Genomic DNA, 16,136 nt, shown 5'->3' on the forward strand with positions numbered 1-16,136 from the left:
GTGACAGAAAATGAAAGGCTTTTGCAAGACAGCAACTGCTGGTGTTTCCCAAATCCTCTGGGCCATTTGGCCACATGCCTTTATTGTCCCAGTTTAGTTAAAGATGCTACAAAAGCACCACTCATTTCCTGGTCATGATCTTAATATAACCTCTCCTTCACTAGTGGTGAAATGCTCTATGGAGAGAACTTCAAGCCTTGGGAACAGTCAGAGCTCAGAAACCAAAACTATGATTCTGATTTGTGCTATTCTATCACCCCCTGTTGATATACTTCTTGGACTAACCTCAGTAGTAACAAAAGAAATGCAAACATTTTGCAAAAGGAAGATATTGATTAGAACATATGGGAGGCAAATACTAGTGTTAGCAATGAATGAATTGTGCTAACCTAATTGCCACTGCTGTGCAAGCTAAGCATATTTCACAGGCAAGGTCACCACAAAGGGAGAAGAAAGCCATAAGTGGTAACATAAGACATCTCTCACCTTTAGGACCGCTGGTTTGAAGGACAAAATTCACTGCAGTAGCTCTGTGAGGGGGTCTCCCACCACTTAGAGTGGCACCTACTATTAACAGAATGAATGCTGATGCTTATTTTACACTTCCACTGAACATCAAATGGGACTGAGTTACACTTGCAGATGTAGTTTTTATGGTCAATTTGCAGCTGACAAGTAGTCTACATGAATATGCATTAGTGCTGAACTTCACAATTTGTGTGCCTTTCCACTTCAGTAGATGAGTCCAATCCAACTCAAAGATATGTATTTGACATTAACTCAGCAATGCCATTTACAGCTCTTTCAAATCTCTTTCAGAAGTCATTATAGGAAAACAAACACAATGGCATCCACTGTCACTTGGTTAAGAAAACAGCTATTGTCATTTGGTTGAATATTTTTCAGGAAAAGCTGACAATTCATAGTTTTTTATTTTTTAAGTGATACTCTGGAAAAGCAGTGAATAATATGCATACATAACGATCACATCTGGAGCTAAATGCACCTTGCTGGCTGCAAAGGATCAAAATGATACACACTAGAAGGAAAAAGTTTTCACCATCCTGGCATGGTAGTGTATCAAATTTAGGACACAGGAGATGAAATCCATAACTATAACGAGCTGAGCAGAAGCTGCACTGTCTGGACAGCTGAGATGAGCCTGCCGCCACATTGCACAGTTATGTATGTAGATGTCAACCATAATTCACATGTATAAAGATTCACTCCAGCAGAGGAACTGTAGTCCTTAAGTAGTGAACTATGGCCAGCCTTCCGCACAGCTTCAAACACCCTCTGCCTATGCATGACTCCTCTTACAAATCCTTTGTTTGTTTGGCCCAATCTATTTTCAGAAAAGGGCAGAAGAGAAGGACAGCACAACTCTTCTCTTTCCCCCACCACTGTATTTTACCTGCTGGATTGTTGAGTGCTGCTCTGAGTAACAGCAGTCACTCCATTTGCTAAGAATGCAGCATTACGGCCCATCATGAAAAGGAATCATTATGTTCTATCCTACCTTTCCTGCTTGCTTTGGAGAAGTTAGAGTTTGGATGCAATTTTACTTAAATGATCCATAAGCCCAAACAGAAAAACACCACTCTCATGAGCCTAATTAATACAAATTGCCCTAAAAGTCAGTCATTTTGCTCCACTTTCAACGTATTTCCAAAAGGGAAAGCATTAAATCACAATGCTCTATTTCATTTGAACATGTATGCATAGATGCAACGGAATTCCTCAGTGGCTGTACTGAGGAAAGGTTCATTTTGCAGCTGTAACCTCAATTATGCTTGACATCCATAAGTAAGTACCTCAGATTCAAGGGTTTTTTCACTGGCAACATCACATTTCCATATAGAATGCGTGACATTCTGCCCTTCTAAAATTTTACACGAACATTAACTTCATTGATTTGTTTTTCTCCCTCCCAACTCTTACAACAAATTCTGCCACTAATTAACAAAAACACATTGGCATTTGCTTCGAAAAATTATTTGAAAACAAGTTAATGTTTAATCCTTTTCTCACTGTTCATCAGAAAGCAAATGCAATAAGTACTAAGAGCACCTACTTCTTAAATAAAAACGTGAAAGCTTTCTGGACTTCACATACAGAACTGTGATTTAAAGAAGTTACATAAACGTCTGCTCTCATGGAAGAAACAGAGTCTGGCCCTGCTCCCACCAACATGAAGGACAAGACACTGAGTATGTTATAGAACTGTCGGGTTTACTGGGCTACAAGGGTACAGAAAAAGAAACTAATGCAACTATGACAGGTTCCAAGTCTGAAGTGGGAGAAAAATCTTGCCTAGACTGTCTTCCTTATTGCAAGACATATGAAGTATCAGTGCTGAAAGACAGCAATAGAAAGAGTCTTAGAGACAGACAGTTTCTAATATGATGTGCTACATAGGTTCCATGTAAGCTAAATAGTGACAGGTTAACGTATCCTGAAATGTTTTTTTTTTTTCCCAAATAAAAAGCATCTCACTCCCTCAAAGTAGTGCACCACCTAACAAGGCACTAGGTACACAGCTGTAAAAACTCTCCACCCTGGGCTTCTCTCAGATAATCAGAAGATGCAGACACACAGCTCGCTATTCCCAGTGTGTGACCCTGCGCTGGCTGTGGATACAAGGCACAAGAGCTGTTTTTTTTCTCTCATCACATTCAAGACTCCCACTGTGACAACACAAATAAAACCACCCCACCATGTTCAAAAACAAAATCCCTTTCTTTCAGCCAAATTCCAAACTTAAGTCTTTTCCCTTCACTGAAGGGAGGCAATGGCGTGTTATTTCAGAGTGCCCCTAAAGATAACCCTGAGGAAACAACAACAAAATCAAACAACAAAATTTTGCTTTTGTAGATATCTGTCTTCCTTCAAAAGCTGCCAAGAACACTTGGCAAACATTATCATAAAGAAAATTCCTATTTTCTGCAAGAGCAATAGTACAAGTCAAATCCAGCAGAACTATTCAGTCAGTGTCCTGGTTTCAGCTGATACAGTTTTTTGGTTTTTTTTTTTTCTTCATGGGATCCAATAGAATATTGCATTTTAGCTTTGGGAGAAAAACAGTGTCGGTAACACAGCAACATTTTAGTTTTTGCTGAATAGAACCAAGGACTTTTCAACTTCATGTACTTCTTGTACTACTCTGCCAGCGAGGGGGGCTGAACAGGCACAGGGAGCTGGAAAGAGACAGCAGCAGGACAGCTGAGCCAACTGGCTACAGGGATGTTCCATACCACGCAACTTTTGTGAAAAAAAAAAACTTCAAGAACTGTAGGGAGTTGGCTGGGGTCAGACACTGCTCAGGGACTGGCTGGGTTAAACCACAACATCACTATACCTTGTTTTGATAAGATGCCGTGGAGGTGATAATCCAGATTTAGGACAGCCTCAGAGAACAGGCTAAGCCAGGATCAGATGGTAACATCTCATCTCCAGTAATGATCCCACTAATGGGAAAAGCAGTGAGTTTGTTCAAAATTAACCAAAACTAAGGTCTGCTGGATGATTATTACTAGTTAAATAAAAAAGTTGTTAACTCTTGGTTGAAAACAATCCAATTCTTAAACACGCAATAGTTTGACCTCCTTCAAGGAAACCAAGGCCTAACGCTAAAGTCTGTATTCACTGCTACTTTTCTCAAAATTCTTGATAACAGAAGATCCCTTTAAGATAACTGAACTTGATCACTCTCAGAATTGGCTAAGAGGTCGGTGAATCACCTCCAACTGCAAAGATGCCATGTACACATGCTCAGTCTGCTGAACTTCTGATCTCCTTCTACATATCCTATCTTGTCTTCAGAAACATCAATGGTGAATGGAATTTCTCTGAAGCCATCTAGGTTTCTCTTCTTATAATTAATTTAAACAACTGATTCTGGCAGATATGTTTTCCATCTTCTAAATACTTCCCTTCTGTAATCTTTGCAAGCTGAACAATACTTGGAATTTTAAGTTTCTATTAAAAGCTCTTCAACACAGTGGAGTGCAATTCCACTTACTTTACTCCATATAATAATGCATACAGTATCTCCACATATAAGAACTGCCATCCCTATTTTTCTTACTGTTTAGTAAAAATGATGAAGCCATAAGGAGATCCAATGGACAGAATCTGAAAGCAGAAATTTTGAAAAGGAGATCTTGTGCAAATGTTAGACGATGAAAGTGATTAACAATCTGAACAGCTTATCCACTAATGTGGTACATTTTCAGTCAACTGAAGCTATTAAACCAATACATTTTTTCCAGCAGACATGCTTTAATTCATCCAGAAGTTATGGAAATCTGCACAGAATTAGTAGGTGAAGTTCCATCATCCCTCTCATGCAGAAAATCACTCAGTCAAAATGATCCCACTTTAAATTTCAATCTCTATGACTTGTGAACATTTTCTGGCCTGTAACACTGCAGTCAGATAAAGCTAAGCTCAGGCAGGACAAAGATTATGCTTTCTAAAGAGATGGTGGCTCTCTCAGCATCCTCCTTAGGGGGGAATCAGACTGTTAAACTGCTGAAAATTGTGCAGGTCTGTTGGACAAGAAACAAAACATTGCACACAGACCTGATCCCAGCAATCTATATATTTCATAACCTCCAGGCTGAATAACTGCAATCCTCTCTAAGTGGGAAGGAAACTGCACATGTAGGGTTCCCTCTGGCACAGAGCAGAACAGCCCATCTGCTGGCCAGTCCAAGACACTGTGCACACATCAGTGCTGTCCTTACTGCTGACTGTCTCTTTTGCCAAAATAACACAGTTCAGAGAGCCTGTCCTAATTAATATCCTCAAAGAACTAGCCCTCATTACCTGTGAAAGTGTCCATTGGCTCCATTTGGCTGAAGCATGCAGTTTACAAAGGAAGGGTTCAGAGAAGGAAGTTCCCCACACAGTGTGGACTGCTCTGACTACTTCTAATGGACCCACAGGGAACAGTAAGCCTACTAATGGTTGGCTGGGCCTCACACCTCCTGAATATCTGCAGGGATCTGTGAACTGGAAAAGGCTCTGTGCATGCCAAAGCAAATCAGCCATCCACTAATTCCTAAATTACTACAAGCTCTCAGCATCCAGCTATGAACACCAGCAGCACGCAGGCTAACACGCTCCTCTTCTTGGGCATCCCATTACAGCTTGACAACTCTGCGAGTTGGAAGGCAGACTGGGCTCTTCTGCAGACAACATTCAGCTGCTTCCTCCTGTTCTTGCATTGAATGGTTTTCCAGATAGTTGGATCTGGGCTTGTAAGCTGAGCACAACAAAGGTCCAGAACCACACAATGCTGAGCAGTTTGTTACTTATTCACCAGCACCGACCCCAGGCTGCAGGGCATAAAAACCTCTGTGAAAAGTAACTGTTTGCACAGTCATGACTTCACCCCCTTCCATCTGCCTCAGTGCACAGAAGAAAATAATAATGCTTATAAATTTAACTATCTCCTGTACACCAGAAGATTTTCTTCCCTCCCTATTAAACAAAGAGTTGTACTGTACATGAATCCCCCTGGAAATATGGAACAACCACAGCTGCAAGTATGACTAATAGCTGACCCAGACTGCTACAGACGGCAAACAAACTGAGAAAAAAACTGTGAAGTTAGGTCTTCTTTCATTGTATGTATGAAAACAAAATTATATTGAGAAATAAATAGATTTCTACTTACTGATACAAGAAATAAGATCATTAAATCTTTCCTTAGGAAAGACAGGATTTTCCAGCCCTCGGAAATAGAGCTTCAGTACTCCAGCAACTGAGTTAATGTCATGGTTACTTTGGTCATCTGCCAAAGGATTTTCACCTTAAAAAGTAAATAAAGTGAATTAAAACATGCATAAAAAGGAGCATTTTTTCATGAAGCATTTTAATAAATGAATGACATTTTTTCTTGTTGTTTTTACTACGTAGGAAGTGGCAATGCAAGCATGCAAGATAATAAACACTGGCTATCCAATAAAAACTAGGCTATGATTAAACTGAAAATGTCAGCTTAAATAAAACTTCATTTACAGTACAGAACCCAGCAATCTCTTAGGTCCTGAGCTTCCTAACAGGCATTTGTGGACATGTTATTATTTACAATTAGTAAATTAAAAACGCTGTATGTACTTAATTGAATAAGGTTTCTCAGACTATTTTTTGAGAGCTTACATTAAAAAATGGAATTAGATAATTCTCTGAATTGCAAATTTGTCTTAATTCTGAAAAATTAAAATGTTCAGAAATTTATGGAACCATTTGGTGAAAGCACTGCATGGAAACTGAAACTCTAAGGCCCATGACTGAACTATGTTTAATTCTGAAAATTTGGACTTCATTTTGAAACGCTGCAGAACGTTTGCACCTTCCAGAATAACACTACCTAGGAGAAGCAGTGAAAAATAGGGCATATGCAGGAGTTGGCAAACAGGAGAATGTGCCTCTACTTCACAGATAAAAACAGCTCATTTGTGTATTTTTTCAAGGATCAGATCAAGTGTAACAAGATATGCAACTAACAACAGGGAGAAAAATATTGTATTCTTTCATGCTTCCAATCTAAAGATTGACTGCCCCAAGGGCTTTCTTAGTAGCACATGATCTGTAAAAGGTTCTTCTGGAAAATGAAAAAAAAAATAAGCAGCTTCCAAAACCCAAGAAAAGAGAATATAAGACTAAAAAGAGATGAAATTGTAACTAGTGTTAACACAATTAGGGGATTGTTGGACTCTATCTCCTATGAATCCTAAGCTTGCTGCTGCAAGCCATCCATGTGCAAAAACCTACTTTTCCTTCCTGTTGTATTTTCCATAATTCTTCCTCTGGGGCTGAAGATTCCTTCAGGAACAAAAACTGAAAATGGAATGACTCATTCACAGCCTGCATTTGCACTGACCTGTATGTCCCTTGATAGTGATACCACTTTGGCACAGGGGGTAGAAAGTTAAGCACTTATATTCCAGAAAATCAAGTAGCATCATTCTCAAATTGCTTTAAGCAGTCTCTTGAATCTAATTAAAAACATAATATTTCCTTTTTAAGAACCTTTAAAATAAAGACTAAGTATTCCTTGCTTTTTAGCCTAACAAAACCTACCTCAAGCTCCTGGGACAGCTGGGGGAAAATCACGTTCATGTCATCATTACACTTCACCTTTAAGCACGTGATGGTGCAAAGTTTTAGGTGTAGTACACAAAGTGCATACGAACTGCTTAAGTAGTCAGGAAAGTAATTAGAATTTAAAAGGCCTTTATATATCAGACATTAGAGTGCTTGAATAAACAAAAATGCAATTACCTCTCTCAAATGAATTTTTAATATCATTCACCTCCACCTGGGAACCAGACACTCTAAAAATTCCCTGATGCTGAAGACCTGCAGCAAAGACAGGAGACAGCGCTGAGAAATGAATCTACTTTCTAAACAGTTTTCATCCCTATTTTTAAAACAAATTAAATGCTTTATGGGAAAGATACAAAGGCTCAATAAGTCAAGTACATAACGCGTTTCAGTGCTTACCATATAAGTTGATAAATCTGATACAGCTTTCCACGATGAGAGGAATGACTTGTCCTGAATCCTGGTAAAAATAAGAGCAGAAAAAGTACACTGCACATTTGAAAAAGGAAAATTCCCTTCTCTGGACTAAATACAAGAAAAAGATTTCTTTTTTTCCCTCAATCCAGATGGACATACAGTGCTGCCAAAAAAACACATAAAAAATATCATTCAGGGTGGGACGGAAAGGAGCAGGTGAAAAGAAAGGATTATGGTTCTTAATGAAAATCACTGAATCAGGAAAATCATAGACTTCATTCTCTGCCTCTGCCATTTTATCTGGCTAACACTATAGTGACATCTAAGCTCACGCATCTGGTTTAGATTTTTGAAGCAAAATGAGCTAAAGCAGTGAATTTGCCTTTTTAGATGTTTGTTATTAACAAGAATACTTCATGATGAAGATTATGCACTCATTTAACCTATCTTTTTTTTATCTGATGGAGAAAGTCTTACATGGGTCTAATGACACAGGGCCTAATTCCTGGAGGTGCTTTCTCTTTGGCTAAAAGTTACGACTGAGAACAGTTGACAAAGCCTTTTCTGGACCTGTTAAGACTATTAGAAAAGTTCTCAAAGAGTCACCAAATGACTCTGCATGGGGTAGTGGCTGTCTCCCTCCTGACTCACTCCCGATCCATGTACCCTAAAACACAGTGGATGATCTGCACGTTATTTCAGGCTACACAAAGCACAGGGTGGTGAACTGAGGCCACTTCCAGCCAAGCACAGTGCCCAGCTGCCTCTTCAGCACGACTGGGGAATGGGGAAGGGAGGTCATGGCCTACATCTCACCACCTTCAGCTGGCAGAGCTCATGGATCAGAGCTCTTTGGTCTCAGAAATCACAGAACAGCCAGTTTATATGCACATTTTCAATTTAACAGAGGTGATTTAAAAAAATGCTTGTGGTGGTAGGGGGAGAAGACCACCACTATACACCAGCTTTCAGTGAACTGTATTTTTCCTTTAAACTGCCTGTTTTCCAAAAGAACTGTCATAGTCCTTTAGTTGTGTATTTTGGCACCTTAAAACATGGATGTCTTACCCAATGCACTTTAATGACTACAAGTCACCAGATATCTATTAGAGTCATGAATCATATGATTAAAAATTATTTAGAAAAGTTAGTGCTTATGCTGGAAAAATTATTATTTCATAAATAATAAGTACCTTCAAAATTCTTGTCTTAAAAGCTATAATTTTTCTTTCCAAATGAACTTCAAATATGCAAGCACTCAGGGAATTGACTAATTCATTTATAAGTCTAGCATAAATGCAGTTTGTATTATAAAACCATGAATTCAAAACCTGAAACTCAGAATACACATTTCCTCTTACAAACTAGTTCTTCACATTTTCATACTAAATTACACTAAAGGGAAATTTATGAATTGAGCTCATGTAGACAAAAAGTCAAGTGCTAGAAAAAAATGACTGAAAAATAACACACTGAAGCAACAAAATAAGTACTTCCTGAGACAACCTAACTCTTGGTTTTCTGTGTCCTACATATTGTTTTAGTGGGCCTCAACAAAGAGAGTAACAGTAATTTCACTATTTCAGTTGTGGCTTGTTTGTCTTTTAAATCAAAGCCTAGCAAAACTGGCTAGCCAAGAACCAATAATGTCTGGATGATCATTTTCTTTTTGAGAGGTCTCATGACTCAGTAAGAGTTGAATAAAAAGACATGGAACAAGTCAATTGCTAAACCAGAAATACTGTAATCTTCACAAACATCGAGCACTCTAGTCCTCCAAAAAAGCAGAGTATTAGAAAACATGCACAACATGCACCTGTATCTCCTGTTAGTACACTGGTTCATGCAATGAATGTAAAGCCTCTGAAAAGATAATGTTTGCAGTAAGAAATTACAAACAAAAAATTACTTTCATACTCGTTTGTGGAGAATCTGGTAGAGAACCACACACAACTTTGTAGTGAAGGAATTCCTTTAAGCATCAAACCAAAAGCTTACGGTTTTGGATCCAATGACAGCGAAAAGATATGTAGTAGCAATCTGAGTTGGTGAAAAGTCAAGAACAGTGTGACCCTCCTGCTGCAGCCAGTTTGATCTGATGTGTGCAGTCAGCGAATGTAAGTTTGAGAGTAATTATCCTATCTTATGATACAAAAAATAATAAAAAACAACTGGGCTAACTCCCACACTGTCAAATGAGGCTACGTACTTTTTGAAAGACTGCAGAACTCTCTCCACTTGCAAGTAAGCCCTGTCACCCACACTGCACGTAGCGTAACCCTCTGCAGCACGAGGGAAAATGACAGGACAGCATCTCTCCTAACTTCCTCTGTTCTTCTCTAATCCAGTTGCTTTCTGCTGTGGGAGTTTCTGTTTCTTTGCTTACTTTCTTGAGCAAAAAACAGTTCTGTTGCACCATGTGATGATTTCCTGAAAGTCTCTGCCACCACTCATATAACAATAACAGTTTTTCCACATAGTTGCACTGGGACTGGCTGCTAAACAGTTACAACGCTACCAGCACAGAATTAGTTCTGCAAAATACTCTGCTAACTGCGTTGCAGAGGAAGAAAAAAAAAATAATCATGTAACATTCTAACTCAGTTCACAGGGCTTGCAGTCAGGAATTCTTTTCACTGTGTATCAATGTATTGCTACATTTTTTTTTTTTAAGCTGGCTTTCTTTTTGCTATGTCAGCTATTGTCCAAAACCACAAACTAACTGGGAGGGGTAGCAGCTTGTTAATGAAGAGGGAATATCCTCATCTAAGGCTACAATCATTCCGTTAAGCCATGGTTCAGTTTTGCCTGCTGTACTTTAATAACATTTCTTAATGCAAACTTTTCCCTTCAGTTTAGTGAAAGAACTAATTTTGAGCCAAGGGTGAATGAAGCCCAACAGTGAGGCAGGGATGGTTCTCTTTTCACCAGAACTATACCTGATGTCTTGCGTGAGAGTTCCTTCGGCCTCGGCTAGAAGCATTATTAGAAATAAAAGTATGAAAAAGAAGAAGATAGTAATTACAGCAAAGGTACAAGATCCAGAATAGTGGTGATCATAATTTCACACAATATAATAAATTCCTAAAGTCACAGGAAATCAAAAGCTGGATATGAAACCCAGGCTAATACTGCTTCTTCGCAGACTTTAAATACTGAATCTAACTAAAATGGCAAGCTAGAAACTGTGCTAAGTGTGAGTTACACCACTATACTCTATCTTCTACATGATGCTATGTTTCCTCATAAAACCAAGCTATCAGTACTATCCCTACTTGATTAACAAAATCGTAGGAAGACTAAGGTTGAGTAATGAATCCTCCTCTTTCCCTCTGACTTCAGGAAGTATTATATTGATCAACTGGGAAAGACAAGAACCCCAGGACAGACTTACACATAATGATCTGCCTCAGCTCACATGAGGCTGTGACCATTATAGTAAGAAGTGTTGAGATCAGCCACTCCAGTGGCTGGTGCCAGTACCTTAATGAATGACTCCAAATCACCATTAAACAACTTAGCACTATACTGTGATCGGGGTCTGGACCTCCTGTGTTTCTGGGGCTTAGGGGGAAGATTTGGAGGCCTAAGGGAAGGGAATATGATTACTGTGAAAGGTAGAATTAAGTCAAACAATAAAACGAAATGTCTGTAAACTCAGCAAAACAACAGAGTATTTTGAAGGGAAAAATAAACAAAGTAATTATCAGGTACAGATTTTCCAACAAATTTAACTGTAACATGTGAAGAACACATCCATTAACAATGCATTGCTTATGCATAAATAATGCCATTCTTTATCAATCCCCACTTTGAAGTTGCACCACATACATTTATTCCAAACACTGTGCAAGTGGAACAGCCATTTCTTGTTGCTGTCATCTAAGACATCTACAGCACATCTAAGACATCTACTGGAATTCATCCTGCCAGCCACGGCAGAACAGAAGGTACTCTAAGCACCTCAAGCTGGAAAGTTGCTTCATTGCTGGAGAAGCTTCACATTCAAGCTGCTGAGCACAATCCTATGACTCTTCAAGACCAAACTGTCTGCATCTTCAGCTACAGTCAGTAAGATTAAACAGTTTTAGCCTTTGACATTCAACCACCAATATCTTTGGAGAGTGCTCCAATTTGTCACTGCTTTTCAACTGGAGCCATCTATAGAAGAAAGGTGAATCCAGCTGATGGAGCTGTAACGGCCACAGATCAGTGGGAAGAAAGGAGCTCTGAAGTCTGCTGAGATGTCTCCAGGAATACTGGGGACCAGGCAGAAGAAATTATATAAAACCAAATGGTCTAGGCAAATACAGAGCTAGAGCTGCATCCAAACTTTTTAGCATAGAGGACAAAACTTTTGTTGTTGGTGGTGTTTTTTTTTTTTAAATTCAAGATAAGGGGCAGTGGCAATGCCTCTCCTATTTGGGAAGCAAAAACAGAAAGAGGAGGCACTGACCAGGGATGGAATAACTGAGAAAGGTGAGGAAGAATAAGATCAGATAGGCTGGGCTGGAAGTTCCTGCTCTCACAGGGTTGGGAAAGGTGGTGCCTGCAGCAGTGATACAGGCAAGTGGCAGCTGCAAACCCTAACAGTTGCCATTGCCCCCCACAGCCTGGTAGCCCTGGGGGCTGTAACGTGCCTGTCTGTGTTTATGTCTGGAGGCAGCCTCACAGGTGTGGCATTACACAATGGAAAAAGTATGTGCTGCACAAAGAAGGGAGACCTAACATGGCCTCTCTTCTCTTCTGGGAATAAACAGGCCCTCTTAAGCATCACATACATGGATACTGAGGTAATCAGGTACTCCTGTGCAGAGGTAAGTTACCAAAGATGTGGCCTATCCCCTAAATTCATGTCTGTATTAGTTTCTTCTGAGATGAGCATCTTAATCAACAGTTTTTCCTAGCACCAAATATTCCCCTCCAACTCACAAATTTAACGTGTTTCCCAATACACGATTATTTTCAGTGATTTCCCTGCCTCTTCCACCCTTGACAATGGCCTCAGCAGCTCACAAGAATAGGGAAGATGAACAGGCAGTCCTTAATCCATCAGCATGTGGGAACAGAAAACGCTGCATGCTTAAACACACAGTTTAGGTAACATACAGTTTAGGTAACAATAACAATAATGCTATACAGCAGTAGGAAATTGCTCTAAAATTTGTCATTTCTTTTTTGTTTTACATTTGTAGCTCTGTAAATCCAGTTAAATAAAAATGTCTTACCTTGTTGTCATATATTCAGCCCTGTGACCTACAGAAGTTCAATAAGCAGGAAACAATTATTTGCATGTTTTAGGTAGGTTTTTAGCTTTTTGCACCTAAATTATGCTTGACAAATAGCTTTCAACCCCAACTTTCATATTAACAGCTAAAGATAAACAATTATACAATTAACAGACAATGCAATTATCTACCATCTCCAGAGTTACATTTAGAATACAAACACAACCCACGTTACCAACAACTAAGAAGCCTGCCCACAGATTAAAGGATCATTTCATACTGTAAATAATTTGAAGCAAAACTCCAAACAACACATGTTGCTTATGCTCATGTGCTTTTGTGACTAAATCAGAATGGAGATAGAGCCGTGCCAATATTAGATTATACCTCCTGCTGTGCTTTGTGTCTAAACCTGTTCGGTGTTGAAAATAGAGAGCTCTGTTTATCAGTGGCTTGCTGCTGAAAGCCTTTACTCTCTTTCATTTGTACACTCCAGGAAAAAAATACAGTGCTATCACCAGGACATGCAATATAGACATAAGAACTGTGACAATTGCACAGAATAGTACAAAAACAAATACTGTACTCCAGAAAGGTTTAACCTTTGTAGAACAACAGATCAGTAAGTTAGGAATGTGCTCCATGCAAATGTAAGATAATAGCAAGCAAAATAATCAAACAGAAGGAAGGTCATGATAAGGTATGTTCCACCAGTCTAGTGTTCTAGAGACTGTGCTCTATTAATTTACTAGAATTCTTTACACATCAGTTTAATACCAGACAAAGGAGAATCACTGGAATTAATTTATTTATAAGTTCTCTAATCAATTTCTTCAGGAGAAACTACTGAAGTAACTATGCAACCATGGATTGAAAGCCAAAATAAAATGGCTCATCAAGAAAGTAGTGAATAAAAAGGAAATGGGATTGAATTAAACGGTCTGTTTTTATCATGTCAGAAGACTAACTTCTGAGTCATTCACTCAAGCCTTCCCATCACGGCCACTTATGGAACACACTTACTAATGTCTCAGAGAAATCACAGCAGCTAAGGAGGCAAAAGATTGTGCAGGTAACTAAAATACTTTTCTATCACGTCCTGACCAAACTGTGAAGTTCTTTAGAGGGGTTTAATCATGAAGAAGACATACAATGGCAGATTAAAGTCAGTACTGACAAGTTCAAATAACAGATACCAGAGAAGAAAGAATTAAACACTTATGGAGCCAGTACAACTACATATAACTATGCTGACTCAGAAAATCACTCTGAGAATCTCTTGGACTATAGGTCCAAGGTCACTGCTCAGTTTGAAAGTGACACCAAAAAAACTCCCTAGACTGCACAAACAATGAAAATTGGCGATACACAAAAATAATATTGCTATGTGGCAACGTCCTGTGCAACTCACTTATTGTGTGGTACAATTTTCTAGCACATTCTGCAATAACAGAAGGTTGGGGATCCACTGGAAGTGCCACAAAGAATAAGCTCTGGGGAAAAAAATCTCCAGCATTAACAGGATGTGTAAAGATTACTGGCCATTATTTTACAGAGGTGTAGAAGAGGCATAAAGAAGAGTATGGTTGATAATAGATGATGTGGAAAAGGTAAGCCAGGAACTACTCCTTTCCATGTCACGTAACCACAGGAAATTAATCTCAATATCTAAATTATTAGTAAAACAAAAGATGTTAAAAATCCTACGATTGGAGGATTTAAAAAATATCTCTAATGTTTAACAAACTATGACAAAAACTATGGGACACAGAGTCAATTTCTTTTACAATTGCTTATTCCCTTTCTTGCCTTTTTCTTTGCTTTGCTCAACAGACAAGCTTGAAGTATGAATGAATGTGGGTAAGAATGCTTCCTATGTTTAGTACTAACATTGCTTGAATATTTCTCATTTATTCTTCCAAATTTGCAGTTGCACACTTGGCACAGAGTACTTCACCTATCTTCCTTGTGCAGATCATGAATATGCACCTAGGAAGCCCATGAAGAGCAATGGATGTAACAGCTATGTGACTGGTTGGAATAGAATCCAAATGCTGTCAGTGCTGTGGATCACATGCTTACCTGGATTTATTCTGCCTACGTCATTACATTGTACAGGTTTGAACAAAAGCTAGAAAAACTTCCAGTTCAGACCATCCACTTCCCCTCCTCTTTTATCCTTCTTCCCTCCTCTTCCTCTCCCTCTTATTTTTTCCTGCACTGTGTAGTTTGGCACTGTGTTATCTGTCAGCTGTCTTGCTGACATGGAAGTTTCCAGAAAAGGCAGAAAGGCAGTTTAAGTAGAGAAGGAGAGCTCACTTCCTAAAAAAAACATTTCTATAGTAGCTACACTAATCATGTTCTTAACTTCACAGTAATTCTACTTTTTCAATCTCCTCACTCCAGGCACACGCAGAATACAGGTTTTCCTTCCCAGACACGTACACTGACATGTCTCAAAAAACAGGGAAATGAAGTTTTTTTACCTACAAGAACAAGGGCTTTTGCTCCAAATACCAGCTTTGAATGAGCGTGTCCACATTTCAGATACTACTTGTATGTGCTACAGCATGATGACAGAAAAATAACTAAGTGGAAAAACACTGTGGGCAACAAAGATAAACAATTTGGGGTTACAGCTGTTGGGTCAAAGGGAACTCTTCAAACCGAATGGTCCAAGCACGTCTGAGAGAGGCTAAACATCCCGGAGTCTGACGGCAATGTATCACTTAAGTCATGTTGCCAAGCAACTTTCCTTTGATACAGTTCTGCCCTCATACCTCTCCAGCACGCATTAGGCAAGAGGTTCTACCGTCTTTTATCATTCTCCCTTCTTCATGTATTCTGCTGGGCTTCTAAATAACAAATATTCACTTCATTTTTCCAAATACATTTTCTGTGAGCATTTGAAGGTAAATATTTCTAATTTTTGATCAACATAGATGCATAGTGTTTTGTGGGAATAAACTGCTTAACACATGCAACTAAAGCCTACTAAGTGAAAACTTTCATGAAAAAATATAGTTAGTTGCCTGAAAACAACTACTATCTTCTACAGTCCAGGCTTACAAGAAAATGTTACCTATTTCATGCTCAGTCACCCCTGAACCTGGGCTTAAATTTGAGTCACAGCCATAGAAATGCTAAAAGCTCTTTAGGAACCTTCAGAACTGGATTTGTGGAGCTGGAGTTTTATATTATAGGCACAACGAGATCTGATTAACAACACATTTTTGGCAGTAAAAAGAAAATAAATTGACACATCCTGTTGCTCTTCAGAGAACAAGCTTCCTTTCTTGTGCCTGGTCTTTGAATTATATAGTCTTTAACCTTCAGGAGAAGGTTTTTATTCTTTCTGGTGTAATAGACTTCTTC

At 38.9% G+C, this 16,136-nt stretch overlaps 1 protein-coding gene across 2 annotated transcripts in view; it reads right to left on the reverse strand.

The window, feature by feature from the left end:
- SRGAP1 (SLIT-ROBO Rho GTPase activating protein 1) overlaps positions 1-16,136 on the reverse strand; it is a 138,296-nt gene that overhangs the window by 21,364 nt on the left and 100,796 nt on the right. Inside the window, exons 11-15 of one of the 2 annotated variants that reach the window (XM_052669113.1) lie at positions 12,762-12,789; positions 11,017-11,119; positions 7,516-7,576; positions 7,294-7,371; positions 5,684-5,818 (exon numbers count right to left, since the gene is read on the reverse strand). In XM_052669113.1, the coding sequence (XP_052525073.1) occupies positions 5,684-5,818; positions 7,294-7,371; positions 7,516-7,576; positions 11,017-11,119; positions 12,762-12,789 (405 nt within the window). Of the gene's footprint in view, positions 1-5,683; positions 5,819-7,293; positions 7,372-7,515; positions 7,577-10,472; positions 10,507-11,016; positions 11,120-12,761; positions 12,790-16,136 lie in introns of both variants that reach the window. The other variant, XM_052669114.1, reaches the window with a different exon arrangement.

The sequence above is a fragment of the Tympanuchus pallidicinctus genome, unplaced genomic scaffold (assembly GCF_026119805.1).
Source record: "Tympanuchus pallidicinctus isolate F22 unplaced genomic scaffold, pur_lepc_1.0 scaffold8, whole genome shotgun sequence".
NCBI classification, from domain to species: Eukaryota; Metazoa; Chordata; class Aves; order Galliformes; family Phasianidae; genus Tympanuchus; species Tympanuchus pallidicinctus.